Source organism: Silene latifolia, chromosome 1 (assembly GCF_048544455.1).
Source record: "Silene latifolia isolate original U9 population chromosome 1, ASM4854445v1, whole genome shotgun sequence".
Taxonomy (NCBI): Eukaryota; Viridiplantae; Streptophyta; class Magnoliopsida; order Caryophyllales; family Caryophyllaceae; genus Silene; species Silene latifolia.
The window spans coordinates 31,825,284-31,847,391 of NC_133526.1; the positions used below are offsets into that span (position 1 = coordinate 31,825,284).

At 35.8% G+C, this 22,108-nt stretch overlaps 2 protein-coding genes across 3 annotated transcripts; one reads left to right on the top strand and one right to left on the bottom strand.

The window, feature by feature from the left end:
* Positions 1-16,516, top strand: LOC141602362 (DENN domain and WD repeat-containing protein SCD1-like). Of its 2 annotated transcripts, none has more exons than XM_074422662.1 (24): positions 1-616; positions 1,368-1,461; positions 2,606-2,807; positions 3,207-3,348; positions 3,740-3,840; positions 4,008-4,071; positions 4,610-4,723; positions 5,059-5,273; positions 6,818-6,872; positions 7,158-7,241; positions 7,940-8,135; positions 8,230-8,333; positions 8,785-8,829; positions 9,481-9,556; positions 9,654-9,727; positions 9,812-9,862; positions 10,454-10,611; positions 11,101-11,148; positions 12,621-12,678; positions 12,772-12,855; positions 13,329-13,584; positions 14,091-14,284; positions 14,450-14,514; positions 15,520-16,516. In XM_074422662.1, the coding sequence occupies exons 1-24, from the start codon at positions 443-445 to the stop codon at positions 16,373-16,375; spliced, it is 3,510 nt and encodes a 1,169-aa protein (XP_074278763.1). In that variant the 5' UTR covers positions 1-442; the 3' UTR covers positions 16,376-16,516. The 2 variants fall into 2 exon arrangements, with proteins under 2 accessions (XP_074278763.1, XP_074278770.1); XM_074422669.1 differs by having other exon boundaries at positions 185-616; positions 3,207-3,378.
* A 68-nt stretch (positions 16,517-16,584) lies between these two features.
* On the bottom strand, positions 16,585-18,902 carry LOC141602378 (uncharacterized). The gene is made up of 2 exons (XM_074422679.1): positions 18,756-18,902; positions 16,585-18,096 (listed from the first exon to the last, which is right to left on the bottom strand). Exon 2 carries the CDS (start codon positions 17,979-17,981, stop codon positions 16,923-16,925), a length of 1,059 nt encoding a protein of 352 aa, XP_074278780.1. The 5' UTR covers positions 17,982-18,096; positions 18,756-18,902; the 3' UTR covers positions 16,585-16,922.
* Positions 18,903-22,108: the final 3,206 nt, after the last annotated feature.

The window sequence follows — 22,108 nt, forward strand, 5'->3', positions numbered from 1 at the left end:
GTCAAAACTTGAATCATACCCGACTCAACCCCATGCCATCCCTACCTGGCTACCTGTGACCTGGAATAGCTGAAATCCGGTCAAATCCATTACATAACAATTTTACACTATTAGTCAGCCATTAAAATTCCATAATTTTTCTTATTGAACTTAAAAGTAGTTATCAATCTGACATCATGGTCGCACGATTTGATCACAATCACTTAATCCAACAAAAACAAACCACCATCACAAGATCAATAACACATTACCCAATTGTAATAAATAAACAAATTTCAACAATTCAAAATGTTGAAAAATTCCTTGATTGACTTTTTTTTAAGTAATTTTCTGCGAATTTTTCAATTTTGCTTTGAACCCACAATTTGTTTGTTCATCCCTCACAAAACCCTAATGTAAAGTTTGTATCTTTCATAATTATTTCAATTTACAAGTCATTTTAATGGCTCCTATGTTTGAGTATTTTGTGGTATGTGGGGTTGGTTCAGATATAAAGACATTAGAAGGAAGCCATGGATATTATGGGATGAAATATAAGTATGATGTTTCATTGATTGATCAATTTCCTTCTAATGGGGAGTTCTTGTATCCTGAATTGCCACCTGAGCTTCCTAAGGTTGATTATTTTTAGCACAAATTCTTTTTAAGACGCGCATATCTGTTTGAAACTTATAACGGGTCAAATAGGATTGATGAGACAAAAGCAGAATGCCTATAGACTGGCAAAATACTTGTTCCAACTGTCCAAGTGGGGTGTTGTTTGACCCGTTTTAATCTTAACATGAATATACCCGTTTTAAGAGTGACTAGCTGTATCTATAATGGGTTTTTGATTTTTGCTATGCTTGGTTGTATGTTGATTAATGACATCTTAATATTGAATTCTGCTGATAGTTTGATGATGGGTTGGCATCGTATGTTGATCATGTTGGATGATACTCCCTCCGTCCTAATCATCTGTTTATGTATTTGCTGATAATGAATATCCATTTCATTTGCTGATAATGATACTCCCTCCATCCTACAACACACAAGTACTTTGATGAATATCGGATTTGTCACATAAATGTGTCGGTTTTTGGGTGTGATAACTCAGGTTGCATCGGATTATGTTAGTTAACAGTTTAACACAAAGTTCTACCTTGTTTCCAGTTTTCTTTTGCTCTGTCAAGTGTCTCATTTCATTTCATTTACGTTACTGTTCTATATGATGTATGCCTTTTCTTACTGTATCTATAAACCATGTGTATTAACTGATGAACTGTTGCTATGTCATTGTTTCTGGTAGTAGTGTTTGGACACTTCTTATTCAAGATTCAATGCAATGATTTTTTATCTTTCGTTTTTTTGGCTGCCTCCCTATGCAGTGTGTTCTTCCTGCTGGGCTTGAGTTCTTTGCAACGGGGTATGATGTAAACGATTTCTCAAGCTATCCCCGGAGTTATCCCGTTGTTTTAACAGGTTAACTTTCCTTTTTTCTACAGTTCAGATTTTAGAGGAATTATATGTGTGATTTATTTCATCTTTAAGCTTTGTTATAATCTTATCACTCTTAGATGGAAAAGGAGGGGAGGGAAAGCAAGGGTGACAATTTCACCTTTCAAGATATGGAGGGAAGGAAGGGAGACAATTTCCTTTGTTTAGTTAGCAAATTGAGTTATAGGGAAATGGAAGGGAGAGAAATGAAGGGATCCCGTTTTGCGTGCGACAAGCTAAGTTAAAATTTTCAATCATAAAGAAAGAGTTGGAAGGAAAATGAAATTGCTTTATCCCTTCCCTCGTAGTAATGTACCCAAGCAATCTTTTTAATGCTTCCTTTCACAGAATTTTTCGAACTGTTGTTTTTCTAGTCTGCCACTAAATAGCTTTGATGCAATGAAAATTGAAATGTAAAATGCTGTACCTGCCGCTTTAAAGGAGGCTCTAGAAAAATTACATTGTTTGGTTGCCTGATTCTGATATGGAGAATGCAAAAAAAACTCTTTTAGCACCTCTCACAAGAGTGTTTCCGCATCCACTTCCCTCTTTCAAATATTTAATTTATGGGAATTTTAAGGTTCCACTTTCTTTGTTTGTCAAAAAAATGAAGGACTGGCTTTGTTTACTCTCCTCAAGTAGGAATTCCAAGCCAGGGGTGTTATGTAAAATAGAGTTACTCCGTGTAAAAATCTGAGGAAAAGATATAAAATTTCAAATAGTAACCAAACAGTTGGTCTGTCATGCCTTTCCAACCCTAGACCATGAAAGGCGATCACATAAGCTCAAAATGTTCATAAACAGATTGTTAATAAAGAATCCATAACCGTCTTTTAAATGCAAATGAATTGAAAATAACTGAGCAGTGTGTAAGATAATGGCATCATGAGCAGACTGAATATCAAATAAAGTTTCTTATACATAATTTTCCATTTTATTTCATTTGCTTTTGGTCCTTTTATGTTTTTATTCATTATATTACCTATCAGTAACGGTTTGAAATGGTGATTTATGTTGGCCGACCCTGAGTCAATTTGGGATTAAGGCTCTGTATATCTTTGTTATTTGTTTCTTTCCCCATTGGGCTCTGCATCCTTTGTCAATCATAATACTCCGTAGCTTTTTGCAGTTGGTAATGGTTCGAAATTATATGTCAGTTGCATTGTTTTCCGAGATCCTGTTGACGAAGATATCGCGGAAGCATATGGCATGTCATCAAACACATATGCTGAAAAGAGTATTTCCCTTGTTTCACGATTGCCCTGTTTTCGGGTACTCGGTGATGCCCTTGAGGAGATATTCTCTATATGTTTCTCCCCTGAAGGAAGTCAGTGAGTCTGGATTCTTAATATTAATTTTGATTGTAGTGGTAGCTATGAATTATGGTACTCCGACTCCTCATATTTCTCGTGTACGGGTGTCTGACAATTGACACTCCATCACATGTATGGCAGTCGAGCACTTCAATTCTAGTAAAAAACATAAGAATTTTTCATAAATTAGCCAATCTGACAATTGGACACGGATGTGTATTGAATACTTGTAACCGAGTTAGAGTAACATGGGCTATGGATTTTTTCACTATTTTAATGCAATTATGTATGGTAGGATTCAAAGAATCACATGGATTACGATTGTCTTGTTTTGGTCCTCATCTAGAAAATAGTGTAGATACGCTAATCCAAATTGTTGCACATTTTGGTAAATGTTTGATTTTTAATAAATTGCAGGAAGCCGTTGTGGGAAGTTATAAAAGCCACAATTTTGAACGTACCTCTGCCAACGCCAGGGCAGGACCGAGTCCTTTTTTCAATTAATAACTATTTGTTATCCCTGGAGGCTCCTCCAGAATATGGGCTTCCTCAGGCTGATGTATGAGCTTGTTCGTTTTTTTATATTTAAGTTATGCTCTCTTCATCCCATTCAAATTGTCCCATTTGACTCTGTCAAAATGTCAATTTTGATTCTTAATTTCTTCATAAAGGTACATAAGTTTTATGCTTGTTTTGTCAAAGCAACTTTTTTATGCTATCATTTTGGAAATGGTGTTACGGTTGTATATAGTGAGAAAATATTGGTCAATGTCAACATCGTTTAGCCACCAAAGTCAAATGGGACAATATAATCGGGATGGAGGTACTTTACGAGTTTACGGTAGTGTGTGGTTTTGAATCACCTATATTTTCTCTTGGCCATTTATTTTTCGTTCTTCCGCATTAGGAATGTAATGCAAATTGTTTTTGACAGTATATTATGGATGCAGTTATCCTTTCAGCCACTGGTACAATGCTTGGATGTTCACAATTTGATGATACTTTTTACAGCAGTATTACTTGAAAGAAGGATTTTGCTTCGATCAGATAAGTAAGTGTATAGCTCCATACTTACGACTATATACCCTCTTCTATATTGCGTTTCTATCTGGTAAAATAGCACTTAAATGTTTTTTTTTTTTTTTTCTCTTTTTTATTGCATTAATTTTGTCCCTCATTACCCTTTCATATTTTTTTTCTATATCCTTCCTATATTAGGTATTCTCTATTGACGCTTGTGTCAGAAGCCATATGCCATCTAATATATCCATTTCAGTGGCAGGTTACACTTCTTATGCTTGAGTCACCTTTACTTTCTTGATATGTTGAAACTTAATTCAGAACTTTTTATTGTACAAACTACAAAGGCATATGAAGTCATTATTGTTCAAAACATATGCTGGAGGATAATTGTGGAAAGTTTAGATAGTTCTCATGAAATATTTTTAAAATACTCGAGAATAATTTATTGATGAGGATAAGCTTTTTATTCCACCCCCTTCCCTTGGCTAGTTGGTTTGGCTGTTATCTCTGATTTTTGGTAGAAACTTGCTGCTGTTCTTCTTGACAATGAAATTAAGAAATAGAAAAAGGGATATCAATCTGACTGAGAGCCTGTTTGTGAATTGTGAATACCTACACAAGCAACAAAGGTATATCAGTTGTGTTAATATCTACGAAAATGGAATAATAAAGCATGACCTTCAGCCTTAGTGAAATGTGTTCTTACTCTTTTTTTTTTCTTTTCTAAACTCCATTTTTTTCCTCTTATTGGTGGTGTATTGTTGTTTCTAATCAACATGATATTTTTTCCCCTGAAGCATGTTTATGTCCCAATACTATTCTCTGAAGGAGTTGACTTTGTTGATGCTCCAACCCCATACATTATAGGTCTACATTCAAGCGTCGACACATCTGATCTGTTGATGGATGGTGTAAGTTCTCTATTCACCTTGTTCCTTGTTTCTTGTTTGTATTTGTTTGGGGTATAATCTCTTTATTCTAGCTTTCTTGTCGAATGCTCTATAGGAAGTTAGGGACCATGGTAATCAATCTCAGCTTGAGACTTAATCTTGGAGTTAGGTTTTTCGAAATTTGACCTAATCTTGGTGTTGCGCTACGTAATTTAATACTATGAAAGTAAATGTTGATGTTGGCCAGTTATTCCCTGTGGATGTTATGGTTCTGTTCTTGGTTGAGATGACGGTGTAGCTTTTTGCAATGCTGCTTTTCTCTATAGTAACTTCATGTACCTTTGTTTCCTTTATAGGTGGTTATTGTTGATATTGATCATAACTTCATCGTTACATCGGAGGAGATACCTTCTATACCAGAACCAGAGTTACACACTTTGCGCAGTGACATAATGAATCTGTTGTATCCAAACTTATTACGCATAGACGAGATTAGTGTTGGTTTCGGACAAGTGTATGAAAAAAGCCCTCCTGTCAAGCTTTGGGGAGAGGATCATGACCTCAAACTCAGGTGGTTCCATTTTCTAATGAATGTCTCCAAGTAAAATATGCGTAGAAAATATGCTCCACTTTCTGAGTAGGAGCTCCCGGACACCCTTTTATCTTATTTAGAGATGGCTTTGTGATGGAATAAAGCAAAATGATTCACTAAACTAGCCGCCTTTCTTTTGTTGTGAAATTAACTGTCATTTGATGCAATGCTCTATGCAATGTTCATCAGGTGGTTGTCTGTCTATGTTAAACAGCATAGGAGTAAGGCTGAGTACATTTACCCCGCCATTTGCTAGAGCGGGTGAGGCACTGGAGGCTATGTTGTTGTTGTTATGGTAGAATTGGTTTTATGTGTTTTATTTAATTGTTTTTATGACAAATTTTGCTCAATAAAATTTTGAAGTCGACATCTGGATCAAAAGGCTTAAGAGTTAAGCTCTTCGTTCACTTATCAAAGTTATTAGTAGATTGTTGGGGAAGTATAGTTTTCTTGGTCTCGAGACAACCATCATTCCATAAATAGTTGAAACGTAAAGTCTGCCATGATGTTGACATGCTATGTCAGTATGTCACAGCTTTTAAGCATAGATTTGTATACAAGTGTTAGCCTCATTCTTGTCATGTTAAACTGAGGTGAAATAAGATGTCGTGTTGCATCCAAGCTTCAGCTTCATGTATTAAATGTAATTATGGTGAAACAAAGAATTATGAGTACTGAGTAAAGATAATATTCACCACGTAGCTCACAAAACTACTCTTCTGTTTCTTATTAACATTAGAGTTACTCTTACGACTCTAAAATAGGGGCAAGGACGTAAGGTGGTGGTTCAGTTGTACAAAGCTGTAAACCAATTTCATCACTAGGGCTGTTTCCAAGATATGGTTGACGAGATGTGCAGCTTAAACTGTAATATGTGAGGGAAACCTTGTATCGCAACATAGATTTCTCATATCAGCTGATGTATAAGGAATTATCTTGTAATTGTAAGGCATGCTGTACATTATCTGAAAGTACTACTGGAAAATCCTATGTAAAATTCATGAACTGAGAAGTCTATTTTTCCTGAAGATCCACAGCCATTAGATAAATTAGGAAAAAAAAATCCTTCTTCATTATGTAGTTTAATTTGTGTCAGATAGTTATGTTCATGGTGAGGATACATCTTCATGGTTCTGAATCTGTATTTCGACTATTACAAGAAATGTTCATTTGAATCACAGGTGTCAGTATTCTTCAGAGTGCCATTGATGAGCCAAAGTTGTCAATTACTGTATCATTATTAGTTTCATGACTTAAGTCTTTGGTCAATCATTTAAGTCATGAGATATGCTGCACGACTTTTTGTTAAGGGCCTTCATGTCCCTCCATTAACTAACTTAAGTCTCAACATATGTAGCATGCGCTTGGTATTTGGTTGTCTTAAGTTACGGAGGTCCCATGTAATTAAATCTCTTTGGTTTACAATCTCAGTCACTTGTAGACGTGACAATATATGTATCTCCAAGATGACTTGGAGACGATAAAATAATCTGATTATATATCTTGAATTGATTATTGTGCAGGCTTATATTTCTGAAGTTCTTTGCAAAACTTTTGTCTGGATACCGTAATTTCGTTGTAAGATTCCAACCTTTTTTTCCCGTAATATTGATGTTTTTTGTTTTATGCATTAATTTCTGATGCTTTCTAATAATCAGTGAGCCTTAACTAGTACTTCTATTGCTTGAAATTTCATCAAATTTATTTTAGCTAAATCTGACATTGTTTGAAATATATTTGCCTAAACTAAACATATGTAGCCCCAGGTTGAATAATCGCTCTCCTAACAAACCCAATTTAAAGATCTCTCATGCTTTCTAATGATCAGAGAGCATAATCTAAAATTGCCTGTTTCTTTGTCAGGGAAATACTACGGACTATCCTTTTGATGATGAAGCATTCATATTGGAGCGTTCTCACCTAAACAATGAATTGCCAGATGCCATGGTTTTTTTCTTTACTTTTTGTTTTTTCAGTTATTCTTCTCCACTGTTGCAAATTGAAAATATGCTCCCTTTGCGTCAAACAATTTTAGTCCTAGCAATGGTAGCGCAAGCGATCGATTGTAACTAAGATGTGTTACTGTTGGTCAAATAAACTCAGCTACACATTTCAGTAGAAGCTAGAAAACATTGCTAGATACGTTGGCTCGAAACCTAACCTATATTACTTTGACTGGACTGCAAGTTTTGGGCGGCAATGGACGTGATGGCTATTTTGTGAAAGCTTTTGATGTTTTTGGACTAAAATGAAATGTTGGAGAGGGTTAGAGTACATGGAATTAAAGTGAAGTGCTGAAGTAACGTAGCTTCAAATTATGTAAATTGACTTCTCATAATGTTTTATCGTTTCATTTGAGTTCTGACCATTAGATGTTTCCCCCAACTTGTTTTGTGGGAATTATGGTACTGAGGTTGGACATGCTGTATATTGTTCTGAACCATGGAATTTTGGCACGATGTTTGGTTGAGTAATCTCATGGTGGTTGTATCGAGGCTCATTATCATATTCTAAGATCTCATTGACGTTTGCTCCATTTCTGAGATCTTACGACTTAAGAGGACGCCAATTATCTTTACTTATAGCTGTCTCTTAGTTGCATATTTTGATGTGTTCTCATGCTTGGAAGTTGACATTTATTACAGATAAGTCAGTTTCTAGGCTCTCAGGGTTTCTCGAACTACATTGGAAGAGTTGTATCAGGCGGTGATAGCGATGACAATGTTCTTGACAAATTGATCGATGCAACTAAGAATGGTCACGATCTTATGTCGATATTTCCATCATCTGTTACTGATCCTATTATTATAACTATACCAGATCCTACAAATGGAATTGTAGGTACATTCTTGAATAAATTTAGCTATCTAACATTTGATACTAAAATTGAACCTTTCGTAAATGTTATACGAATTGATACTTAGTATCCACACAGATTCTAGTGCCAGATACATATACAATAAGTTCCCTGCCAATGTTAGAGCAGAAAAGCAAGTGGAAAAGAGGAATCAATTTCTTCGCTACATGAGGGAGAAGAATGTAAGATCCATCACTGTTTATGTAAATAGTCTTAATTTGTGGTGCAATAGCATAAAGCATTGTAACATTACAACAATAACAACAACAAAGCCTTAATCCCAAAATTATTTGGTATCAGCTTAAAGTATCGTAACATTCAGGTGTATTAATATTCACTTTTACACTATCTTGTTTTTTAAAAAAAGTTTAATGAAGGTAAAATAAATAGTTACACGAGCACAGGATACTTCATAATATTTTAGTTGCTATTGTGAGTTATTGAAAAAGCGATATTCTGATAAGAAGTTTAGTCATCTTTCAGCTTTGGCTTTAAATGATGTAGGAGTACATGGTATTTGTGTAATTCACTTTTGAACGTGATTGTTTGAGATGTAAATGTGTGTTTAATAGGTTAATCGATCCACATCACTAGTCATTGATGTTTCAGTTTTTTTCTTTTCTTTTCCCGTAGGATCAAGAAGCACAGCTGATTCGGGATATCAAAGTAAAGCTAAAGGTACTAGCATTTTCTCAGTTTTGTCTGATTGACTGTTAGTTTTGGAAATGGAATGTTGAACTGTTCTGTTTGTTATGCATTGAGACATAGTTCCTGAAATTCGAGAACTTGGATTATACAGATTTTCCATTTCCAATGGAATCAAAGACTTGTCATTCACCGACTTTGGAATATGATGAATAAAGCAAAGTGGCTCATTGAACTATTACCTGCTTCTTCATTTGTTTAGTTGTTTGTCACTGTGTGAAAATCTCAATACAGTATTCATCTGTGTCATTTAGAAACAGCCGCCTTGTGTTTTTAACACAAGGACAAGGTTATCTTGCGACATGCTGGAGCCTTTTGAGTCACATGTGTAATGTTGTATTGATTACAGAGAGAACATAGAAGCTTTGTTTGTTTGTTTGTTTGTTTGTTTGTTTGTTTACACTTGTGTCTCCCTTTTCTACATGGGGTTAGGTTGTGTATGTAATGTTTAAGCAGCCGTAGGCAACATTGTTAAAAAAGTTAGTACAACCTATGTCATTCTTTATTAAATCATACTACCGAATATGAAATGTCTTTGCACTGATAGCTACGGAGTATTATAATGTTGAGTGTCATTAAATTATATAAGTGAGTTTGCAACCGTTTGTTTATCTTGTAATTCAGGGACTCTGGTTTAATCTTGCAAAGCTGGAAGCAGCTGATGCTATTGTTTCGTCAGATGAGTACGAGACGATACTTGGTGTGTTTTCATGCAGAGAGTTTAAAAGAGAGTGCTTATGTATCTACAGTTTGAGCCCTTAACTCACTTGTCATCATTTTGTCATATATTTTGGCAGCTCTAATTGAAACAGATTCCCAAGGACTTGTAGGCAGCGCCTTTATTGAGGGAATTAGAGAACATATGAATAGCGTATGTGTTCTTTTATTTTCCAGAGATTTAGTTGAATTATTTCATTTAATATATTCATACTCTGCTTCGTGCAATGTGTTTCAGGGATGGAACTGTAAATTGTCTGAAAAACTTTTCATTGCTGTCAAAGAACTGGTATGCTCTGAATTATAATGGAATAAAACAAAAAGGATTCCCTTATAGGCTGCTCTTCTTTTATTACGAAATAGTAGTCATTCAATGCAATTATGACTACATTTTCATTATGGGTCATGTGGAGACAGTCTCTTATGTTGTTATTACATTGTTGGGTTGCGTTCATTCGACCCCTCATAATTGGGAGCCCTTGAGGCACTGAGATAATGTTGTTTGCATGCTAGAAGTGTCGGTACCACTTTTGGTTACTGGTCAAGTCGTCACACATTTTCTTAGTACCCTTCTGTCTCCCCACAGGTAGTTTACGTACTCAATTCTAGGCAGTCCTTGCGAATAATTCATGTTTTCTTTTTAGGTAGTTTTTGTATGGTGGTGAATATTTGTGGACACCCTAGGCCACGTGGATGTGTTTAGGTAAAAACTATGTGGGGGGAAACATGGAGTAAAACCGTTCAAGGATTACAGCTTGGTTATATTAGTATCTTATTACACGTTTTTCAGCAAAATCGGTGCTCTCTCTTTCCCGACTAGTACAAGAAATCTACCCTGTTGCTTTTTTTAAGTTTAGCTCATAGTGGCTCATAATCTCAGGTGAAAGGAGTCATTATTCGTGCGTTCACCCGAAATGATATGCGAACTGTAAGAGATGCTCTTGAAGTGTCAGCTGAAATCTATAGGAGTGATTTAAATGGTGTTCCAGATTACATACAACGCCATCTCCTTTCTCTATCAATCTGGGAGAATATTGGGTACCTTCTATTCACCATTTCCACAAAACTTCTATTTGCTCGTATTCTCAGGTTTTGGAGGTTACTAGACCACGATGTAAATCACCATTATTGTTCTTTTGTTGATCCTAACATCTAACAGAATTTATCAGGACCTAGCTTTGGCCCATTCATGCATGAAATGTTTAAAAAGATCAAATTATGTTTATATATTATCTTCAAACAATGCGTAACAGATAATAAAAGTATACATGTCATAAGAGTTAAAAACATTCGGAGAATCTGTTTATAATTTGATTTTTTTTTTCATATATATACAAGTAGTTTCTTCACATCTTGATGAATTCGGGACTTGTAACCATGCTATTTTGTTGATGCATTTATGATTGAGCACATGCACCACTGCTCAGTCCCCAAGACTGTTAAAAGTTTTACACTTTTACGTCACTTTGTTGCGTCTCCACATGCAGTTGGCCATTTGTCTGAAGTTATTCTGTTATTTTGCTGTAGGTTCTGGAAAACATTCTTTGACTATCTGTTGGAGCAGTCATCTATCAAGTAAAATCCTGTTTTAGAATTATCTATCTACGTTGGCTTAATATTGTTTTCATAAAATTTTCCATTGATACAATTTCGCAGTTTAGCCTTGTTTTTTTCTCTTTCTAATCTAATGTATGAGTTATTTACACTGTGTTTGTTATTATCATAATCAACTAAATAATTTGTAATTTCAAAGACGTCCTTCACCTATGTTTCAACTCTCAATAAAGTGTTGAAAATTTCATTCTCATATAAAAAGAAATTTGTAAACCCTTGCAAGAATGTTCTCTTGCCTTTTCACTGATGGCTAGATGTTGTGGACTTGTGGTGCAGTGTTGTAGAAAGATTCACTATTGCATTCTGAAGGCCTCAAATTAAACATATTACTCTATGCTCCAAAGGCTTGCTTAAATTAGGGGTAATTGTTACTGGGATAGTGGAGCTCAGAACATACGAGAAAAAAAAGATGAAGATGATGATGGAGAGATGAAGGGTGGTGAAAGGAGGATTAACTGGTGGTAGGGAAACTATACTCCTATATATAAGGATAAAGCATTAGCCTAGGCTAGGGGGGGCAGGTGGGTAATTGTTAACCTCAGTATAGAGTAGTTACCAGCTCATTTCATCTCTTTCCTCTATCCGCCACCATTCATACCTCCCTACTTTTCTTTGTAAATTTTCTCTATACCCCGTAACAATTACCCTCGAGCCAAGCAACTGTTTAAATTTTCCTTTTGAATACATTTAAGGGGTTGGGTAACTTGGGTTTTGAACTTTTGATTGTCGTGGTGGTAGTTGCTGTCATCCCCTTGTTGTTTTTATGTACATGGGTATCCCACTCTGACCTCTTTTCTTGTCGTTGATCAATATCCTCTTTAACTACAAGTCCACAACTATAGCAGGGACAACTACAACATCACTTCCAATCCCTCAAAGTGTCCGGATGTACGTACCTAGTTCAATGAGTCATTTTACTTTATTTCATATGGTCCCTCCAATCCTTTGGGTTAGCATCATTTTTTGTACTATGAAACGCTTCTTTGTTTGAATCCAAAGTACCTTTGTCTGGGTATGACCCATTTAACTTGTGTATATTGCATTTCCAAAGATCTGGAGGGAGTATGTTGCGAAGCCAAGTAATGGGGAAAACCAATCTCCTCTATAATTTTAATGAAATAGTTGTTAAATCAATATATAAGGGTTTTTCTATATGCTCTCGTGGTTCTGATTGGCAGCCATGCCAATACTAGTCATTTGATAAACAAAATTAAAGGGTTTGTAGAAGAGGAAAGTAGTGGAAAGAGTCAATTTTCAATTGAGATTATTCAAGGTAAGGTAAACTTCCTGCGTAAGGACCCCAGAGCGAATAATGCCAATGGGTGCTGTTCCACTTATGATTAGTGACACCAGTGATCTTCGGGAATAAATTTTGTGTCTTTGTGTTTAACTAATTCTGAAGATCACTAATTGTCCCTATTTGTATGGTGTAGGTCTTCCAGTAAAGAAAACCTCATTGTGTCTCAACTGATGCTGGTAGCATTACACATGGTATTCACAGATGTTATTCCTCTATGCTATTCATATTTAATATCCTCAAAGTCAAAACCTCAACAAATCTAATATTACCTTGTCACCTTGAAGGGCGGCTTGGGAGTTCCTGATACTATTGCGTGGCCACTGATAGAGTACCTTGCCCGGACAAACTATATCGAGTTTGATCTCTACGTGAGTAATTCTTTGCATCGAATTTGTTCAATTTATGATCCTATCTTTCCTTCTCATTTTGGTCCTTTTTGGAGTCAGAGATTGGTTCTGCTCTTTTTTCCCCCCCCTTTTTTCTTTTAAAAATAAAAGAAATTGATAAGACATACGAAGTATAATTCTACTTTGGCTTTATGTTGCTCAGACTCTTCAATGTTACCTCACGTACCCGTGTCGACACTTGACACTCGGATGTGGGTAGGACACTCGAACACTTCATTTTGGACCAAAACATGATTTTTTTTCATAAAATAAACGAATCCAACACTCCGACACGCACCTGTGTCGAATACTTCTAACCGGGTCGGAGCAACATAGCTTTGGGTTAAGATAGGAATTTAGGGTATATTCACTAATACTTGTTGGAAAAAACGGAATACGGAATAGTATTTATGTAAAGCACTTGTAAGAGAGATTTGGTTGTGAAATGTTCACAGGTCCAACTCAGAGGGTACTTGTCATATATTCACCAGCTGCATATGGCTTATTGGGGTTTATCTGATTCAAAAGTTCAGTCATTGTCTTTGCATAGTATGCAATCACAACAAGATGTGATACATGACAGTCAACAACCTGCCATTGAGGTGGGTTATGCAAGAAACTGGGTAAGGAGCATGTTCGGAAAAGAAGCACCCATAGTGGTCAACCCTTCCAGTCATGGGCAAGGACTGGCAGCTGATTCTGAAACTTCAGGTTTCTTTCTTATCATTTGAAATGCAGAGTTCTAACAAAAATTCAGCATTACTACACGACCACATTACTAATATCTAGCACTTTTGGTAAACCTTTTGGAATTTACGGTCACACCTGCCACAAGTCCACAACCCTTACCGCTATTGTGACCAATGCTGCACTGTTGTACCATGAGGTGGTGGAGGTTGGGGTGGTTGGGAATGGTTTGTTTGGGTCTACGGTTGCTGGATGTGGCTTTGGTAGGTTAGCCGTAAGTGTGGTGCCTTGGGGCTGAAGTGGTAGTATTGGCATTAGCGGGACAGTAGCAGTGGAGGGGTCAGGGTAATTAACCAGAATCACTTGTGTTGATGTAATCTGAGCAAGTCTAAACATGTCAAAATAGGAAACATAAACAATACCATGAGGCGGCCAAAAATGAAAATGTAAAAAATTTAATGGAACAAAGGGAGTATTTACTTATTGCTACTCTTACCCATTCCATTTTATTAATCGTCATGTCCGTGCAGGTGAAATTGGGACCCCTCGGAGACAAAACTTTGCAAATGCTAGGCAGAGGAGAATCCAATCAAGTGTTCGAGTTATAAGGGGGCATGATAGCACCGTCACTGCTTTACATTGTGTCACGAAAAGAGAGGTCTGGGATCTGGTTGCTGCTCGTGAAGATTCAGGCTTCTTCTTTACTGGGAGCACGGACTGCTCTGTAAGTCTGGTTAAGCACCTAATGATGATCACAACCGTTTTGTCTAGGACTTAATTATTACATCCCCTTGGAGCAATGGGGCAATGGAGAACATACAAAAGAAAACAACAGTAAATTTGACGTAGGTCCATAAATTAACTCTGCACTATCTCTTTTGCTGGCCAGGTTAAAATATGGGATCCTAGCCGCCGAGGTTCTGAACTTCTGGCAACCATGAAAGGCCACACAGGGTATAACTTCATCCTTGGCGAGCTTTTTCCTGTGTTTTTTTTTTTTCCTGATTTATTTGTTTTTACATAAAAGGAGTACCCTTTGTTTTCTTCCTGCATTCGGTCACTACCTCTCGTTTAACTAGACTATATTCCGATTGGAGCTAGAGAGTCTTTTGGCTTTTCTGAGGCCCAAATTTATTTACCCACTATACCACTATGTCAAAAACTACCCTTGTACATCTAAATAAATTCTTGTCCAAGCAGGGTTTAGAGAATCAGATTAGTGTATCCTGAACCGGTGTGGTTGATCATGTAAACATAGGGTAGCATTTCGGCTTCTATCGGAATTAGTATATTTAGGACCTCTAAGAATGATTTGGATCTGCTTAGTAAAGTTTTGCTTGCTGCATGCTTGGCTTGGTGCTGTGGCATGCCAAATTTGCTTTCTTCATCCTAGAAATAATCTGAAGGCTAGGAAAACATTCCAAGGATAGACTTTTCTGAGAGAACCTTTTTTGGGCCATTAACATTGAGTTTGATGTCAGTTAGCTTAGCTAAGTAATAAACCGGTAACCTTATGACATTGGTTCAAAATCTCTCAGTATTAAAACTGCCATTGTGGCTATTCAACTACAATAACAACAGAATGCTAGTGTCCTAAGGGCTCCCAAAGTGGCGAGATTAGATGTACACAGTCTTACCCCTATCTTAACAACACAAAGAAATTGTTGTTTCTAACACGTGTTAATGATGAAAATTGTGTTGAGAATTGCTTCGAATGACTGTTAGTTGAAAATAAAAGGAGAGCATCTAGTTTAGCGCGCCATTCTGCTTTGATCTATCATAACCTACTACAGTATTAAATAACTGTGAGCTTTGGCTCCTTTGCAAATGGAAATAAAGAGTACTCCGTATACTACAGCTTATTCTTCTTACTCAAGCAGTTATGCATGATACCACCTCTATGTTCTGCTCTCTGTGTTGTGTTTTCTTCTCTTCTTAACCGTGTAAGCCTTTTTTTAGTGCTGTTCGTGCTATAAGCTCCGATCGACAAAAGGTGGTATCTGGTTCTGATGATCTCTCTATTCTAATCTGGGATAAACACGAGTTTACCCTTTTGGAGGAGCTCAAAAGCCATCAAGCACCTATCAGTTACGTGCGCATGCTCTCAGGTGAACGTGTTCTTAGTTCTTCCCACGACGGAACTGTCAAAATGTGGGACGCTAGAATCGGCAGTTGCATTGCAACCGTTGGCCATTGCCCAGGTGCCGTGCTTTGCACAGAGTATGACGACTCTACCGGGATCTTGGCGGCTGCTGGTAGAGATTCCATGGTCCACATTTGGGACATACGGGCAGGTAGGCATGTCCACAAGCTGCAGGGCCACACAAAATGGATCCGATCAATAAGGATGGACGGGGATCGTGTCATCACTGGAAGTGATGACTGGACAGCTAGAATCTGGTCAATCTCTCGGGGAGAGTGTGACGCTGTTTTGGCCCATCATGCTGGCCCTGTTCACTGTGTCGAGTTTTCAGAGCCTGACAATGGTATAATAACCGGGTCAGATGACGGTTCAATAAGATTCTGGGAAACTGCTGACAACAGTATCAAATGCGCAAAAGAGATGTATTTAAATAGTTCGATATTGTCTATTAACGCAGCAGAGGAGTGGTTGGGGATCGGCACTGCTGATAACGCTATGTTGTTATTTAATCAACCTGTGGCAACAAAATCCCAGGGATGGCAGCTTTACAAGACGCCTAAACCGCAAGCAGCTGTGATCAGATGCATGGCTTCGGACCTCGAACATAAGAGGATATGTAGTGGTGGTCGGGATGGGCTGCTGAGAATATGGGATGCCACTGTCAACGTCTAAAGATTTTCATCGTCACTTTTTTGAGCGGTGAGTTTTGCATGAGATCCTGTTTTTGGCTATACATTTGACTTGTGTAAAAATTAAGGGACTTTTTCGGTAAATATAATTACAGGAGCAATACAATTGCATTTCATTTTTGTATTTTTTTTTGGGGGTGGTGATACCGGTTTTCTCAAAAACCCGAAACATTTTAGCTAAATCAAATTATTGAAGAGTTATTGAACACTAGATATTCCGACTTTCCACAGATTTCATGCACTGATACAGTGCAATTACGAAAGAAGAAAAGGCAATCAGATTAGAAGCGCTACATAAATCAATCCAAAAGAATCAATGAAATAATTCCACTCACGATATCGTGTAAGCACCAACGCTTTTGCGACAAGAACATGACCCTTATTCCACACAGTCATCCGGATTCCGGCCTTGCATAATGCGTAACTTAACTTTTGCACCAAGTCCAACCAACCGCCGTTAGAATACATATAGGTATGAACAAATTAACTCCAAATCGAAATGAGTCCAAAACAACAAATTCTCTGTTGATTCATATACCAGTCATATCCAACAAGTCGTCGATGAAATTAAGATCTGCATTGGTGATATCTAAATCGAAATTAGGCAAATCACAGAGTCCAATACCACTCAAATCACACATTGGCAGATCCTCAATCTTAATCTCATCAAATAAGTAGTTGAAATCCGTCCCCCCAAAGAATGATGAGCTTACTGATCCCGTGTGTCTGTTTACGTCTGGATATTGGTTATCCTCCACTTTGATCACAACTGTGGGAGCATTTCCGACAGGCTTTGCATCTGACACATGAAGAACAGAAGATGGCGATGGCAGATTACCCATTGAATTCACATGTTCATCCTCTGAAGTCGCAACAGCTGAAGTTGATCGCTGATGAATAGCAGGTCGATGAACATCTGGCGGGACAGTAGCAGCAGCAAGTGCGCAAACAGCTGACTTGGCTACAGCTGACTTGACAACAGCTGACTTGGCAACAGCTGACTTGGCTACAGCTGACTTGACAACAGCTGACTTGGCAACAGCTGACTTGGCAACAGTCGATGTGGTATTCCGCTTGTCTAAATTGAGAAGAGCATCAATCTCACGCTTCTTTTTCTCATACGCAAGATGGGCTTCTAACTCGGTAGCATACGTTCCAAGCCACTCTCTTTTCTTACCTAGAAAAGGATTACGAATTTCAGACGCATATTTCCCCCATTTCCGTTTCCTAACTCCTTTATATTTCGAGGATGATCTTTTTAACAATGGAACGCTTTTAGTTAAATCATCCGTCTTTGGCTTAACCCGCATTATTGTTTTATTTCGGGTACTTGTACTAGCAGAGCTACCCCTATTACCATCACCACCACAACCGGAGGAAATACAAACTTCACCAACCATTCTTTTCACACCATTCACATCCTTCCTAACAAAACAAAATCTCGAATCTTTTTCGTCACCAGAACAATCAGTAGCATCCGGGTCAGTGTACATAACCCTAACTCTTTGCTTCAATACTTTCCTACCAGACAAGCTATGCTTCTCTTTCGTCTTTTCTTCCAATGATCGGATGCGAACTCTCGTCCTCATCTCTTAAATACTTAAAATAGGAGTATAAAGAAAGGTTCAACCACGAAAAACCCGAATCTTCAACATAAAATGCTTTACATGAAATACACCAGAGAACTTTACAGCAGAACAAGTCCTGAAATTGCATCAAAAACCCGAAAACATCAGAATTCTTGCCATTATAACAAAAAGATCACAACTTTAGAGATTTAATCTTCTAAAACAAGAAAACCAACAAAAAAGGAGTTGAACAAAAGAATTATTATATTGTTTGCTTCAAATCAAGAATGACGATTAGGTAGTTGGAACGTTGGATACAAGATATGTCATTCTAAACCCATTTCATTAATCATACAAATTTACTGTTTTTACTTTTTACCCATAAAAATAGTGCCAAAAATTAAACCCACTTCATTAATGATGCCAGAATACCAACAATTCTAAAAAAATATACATTACAAAAAACAATTCAAGTTCTTGAATAGTTAAGTCATTTATCTTGTAACAGATCGACTGATGCGGTCGATTTAGTATACAACGGTCCATACAACATGTTCTTTATGTTTTTATTCTTGTGTTACGAGTATTTTAATAAAACGTTAATTTTACAACCCTTAATCAATGTGATGATGATCAAACAAAGCCAAAAATTCAAATATAGGAAAACCCCTCTTAAACCCTGCTAAAAAAAATCACATTAAAACCCGTATTACGAATTACTTGTATAAAACCGTCTTACGCAAGAATTCAACAAAAGACTAACTATGAACTAAAAAAATTAATAAAGTGGGGTACCTTGTAGATCTGAGTGGCATGGAGAAAACTGGAATAATAACGAGAGTTAAAGATTTCATGCAAATTAAGGAGAGAAGAAATTAGAGAAGAGAAATAATAAATTGGAATAATAATTGGGAAATAAATTAAGAGCTTTTTAAGAGCCCTAGTTAATAAATCAGACGACATGAAAATAAATACAAACACTTCTGTTTGTTTATTTTTTAATTTTTAAATTTAAATTTAAATCTAATAAATTATAAGAAAATATAAAAAAAGATAGAATTTGGAGATTTATAAACTCCCAACAAATTAGGAAAGAATCCCTCAAAAAAAAACAATATAGGAAGGAATTATATGAATATATTTGATTGATAAAATAACGTAATATATTACAAAAAAAAGTGTCAACAGTTTAGTTAAGTAAACATATCGAAAAGATTTCGAGGAGAATAAGTTAAGAAAACATATCTCTTCGAATAAGGTTTGTTTTTAGTTAAGAAAACTAAGGTTTGCTCAGAGCAACTCCAATGGCTGCTTTTAGGGACTTGCTTGCAATTTTTGTAAAATTTCAAGCAAGTAGCTTACCATTGTAGAGGGAGTGAACAAATGTAGCTTTAAAGCATTGTAGCTTTGTCAAGCTACATGCTTGACATGAAAAAAAGAAAAGGTAAATTTTTTTATTGGATGAAATTAATAAGGTGGGACCCATATAAGCTACAAAATGTTGTAGCTTTCCATTGGAAATGATCGTGAAATTTGAAAAGAAAAAAAAAAAAAACCGACTTGACAAATCAAAGCTACAACATATCAGTAGCCGTCAATCATCGAGATCTTTCTAACAACCAACCCCACACTAACTCCAACCCATCACCCTTTTTTTTTTTTTGACGTTAGTCAACTTATATCATCAGCTTTCTTTCAAAAAATAAAATCCTACCAAATCTTCATCTTCATCTTCTTCCAACCATAATTCTTCATTTAAAATTCATGTAAATCTTCACCCAAAATAACCACATTATTTGTACAAATATTATTCACTAAAAAAAATGTCAGAGGAAGATGTTTGCTTGGTTTAGAGACGGTTTTAGAAGATCATACACTACTACAAATACAGACTATAACAACGGTCAAAAACCGTTGTTATATAAAAAAGCGGACGTTGTTAAAGCGTCCGTTGTAAAAGGTTTTAACAACGGTTGGTTTTCTTAAGGAAACCGTTGTTAAAAATATTAACAACGGTTTTAAGTATAAAAACCCGTTGTGGAAAGTGTGACTCAATTTTGGGGGGAAAGTTATAACAACGGGTTTTAATATACAAAACCGTTGTTATAACTAAAGACAACGAGTTGTTTGTAAATAACCGTTGTTGTTTGTTCTTAAAAAATAAAAAAAAATTAAATTAAATATTACTAGATACATGCATAATTACGGCCCGTTATAATTCCGATGCATGCATTATTACTGACATCACTGTGCATATGAACGGACAATATGGAATGAGAAGGGTTAGTAATAAGATTTGAAGCAGCATTGAGAGATATGATGATGATTTGCATGGCACAACTTCCTAACATATATATTAATTAAAAAACAACTCAACCCACACATTGCTTAGTATAAATACATTGCATTATCTCAACTAACATTTCCATTATCTCAATATATACATCTCCAAACCCTAACTGCTAAAACAAACTCCAAATAAATAACCCTACTTAATCTTTCAAAACAAACTCCAAACTCCAACAAAATGAATGATTTCATCCTTAAGACTCTTACTATGATCGAGAACAACAACAGTTTCATCCGCCGGTTGCTCCATATTGAGTAAAGTTTCAAGAGCTACCTTGCGGATGCTCGATCCGTACTGAAGGATGCCAAAGAAGATGGCTTGACGGAGCGAAAATTGCGGCTATATGACGATATAGCAATCTGGCGAACTAACCTCCAAATAGCCAAGGAGGAGAGGACGGATATGATAGAGGAGAACAAGATCCTCTATGAAAATATAAGAATTGCATTTTCATTAATGTAATTTTTTTTTAATTTATGTATTTATAAATATATATATATATATATATATATATATATATATATATATATATATATATATATATATATAGAGAGAGAGAGAGAGAGAGAGAGAGAGAGAGAGAGAGAGAGAGAGAGAGAGGCAAGTTCAAATGAGTCCACCTAAATTGGTGAGTCCACTAAGTCCTAATCCTAGCCATTGATCTTCTAAGATTGATGGTTAAGATTGTAAAATTTTAAGATAGAAACTTTAATGTTTTATAAATGTAACTTTAATTTATGATTGCAACTTCAATTCTTTACCATTATAACTTTAATATTTAAGGTCATTTTATAACTAAAAATTTAAATTTATGTTATAAAATTTATTTTTAAATATATAAAATTGATTTTTGAGTGTAACTTTATGTTTTACGAATGAATTTTTAACGCTAAAAATTGAAATTTTAATTTTGTTAGACAATTTTTAATATAAAAATTTGATTTTATTTAATTTTACTGATTTATAAATTTAACTTTAATGTATTACGAGTGAAATTTTATTGGCAAAAATTGAAACTTTAATTTTTTTTAGAGAATTTCTAATATAAAAATTTGAATTTATTTATTTTTACTAATTTATAATTGTAAATTTAACGTTTTACGAGTGAAACTTTAATGACAAAAAATGAAACTTTAATTTTTTTTAGAGAATTTCTAATATAAAAATTTGAATTTATTTAGTTTTGCTAATTTATAAATGTAACTTTAACGTTTTACGAGTAAAACTTTAATAATAAAAAATGAAACTTTAATTTTTTTTAGAGAATTTCTAATATAAAAAATTGAATTTATTTAATTTTACTAATTTATAATTTTATATGAATATTGTTATGAATGTAATTTAAGGTTTTATGATGGTAACTTCAGTCACTATTTTTGAAACTTTATTTTTTTTAGGATTGTAAAATTTTTACTAATTTGAATTAATGTAATTTAAGTCCTTGGCGAATATAATTAGTCCATACAAAGCGTAACTTTTTGTCCATATAAGCGTTGCAACTTTAGTCCGTGCTGCTGAAACTTTATATTAATAAAAGCCCACAACCACCTCCCTCACCCCCTCCAACTACCTGACCCATGACCACAACACCACCCAGCCGCCTCAAACCGCCAGCCACCACACTCGCCCCAACCAAAAAAAAAAAAAAAAAAAAAACAAAAACAGCCACACACCACCACGACATAGCCACCACAACCACAACCACTCTTTATCCTCGACATCACCAACAACAACAACCACTCTTTTTGATGCTCAGAACTGAAAAAAAAATAGAAAGGAGAAGAAAGAGGCGGCAGAG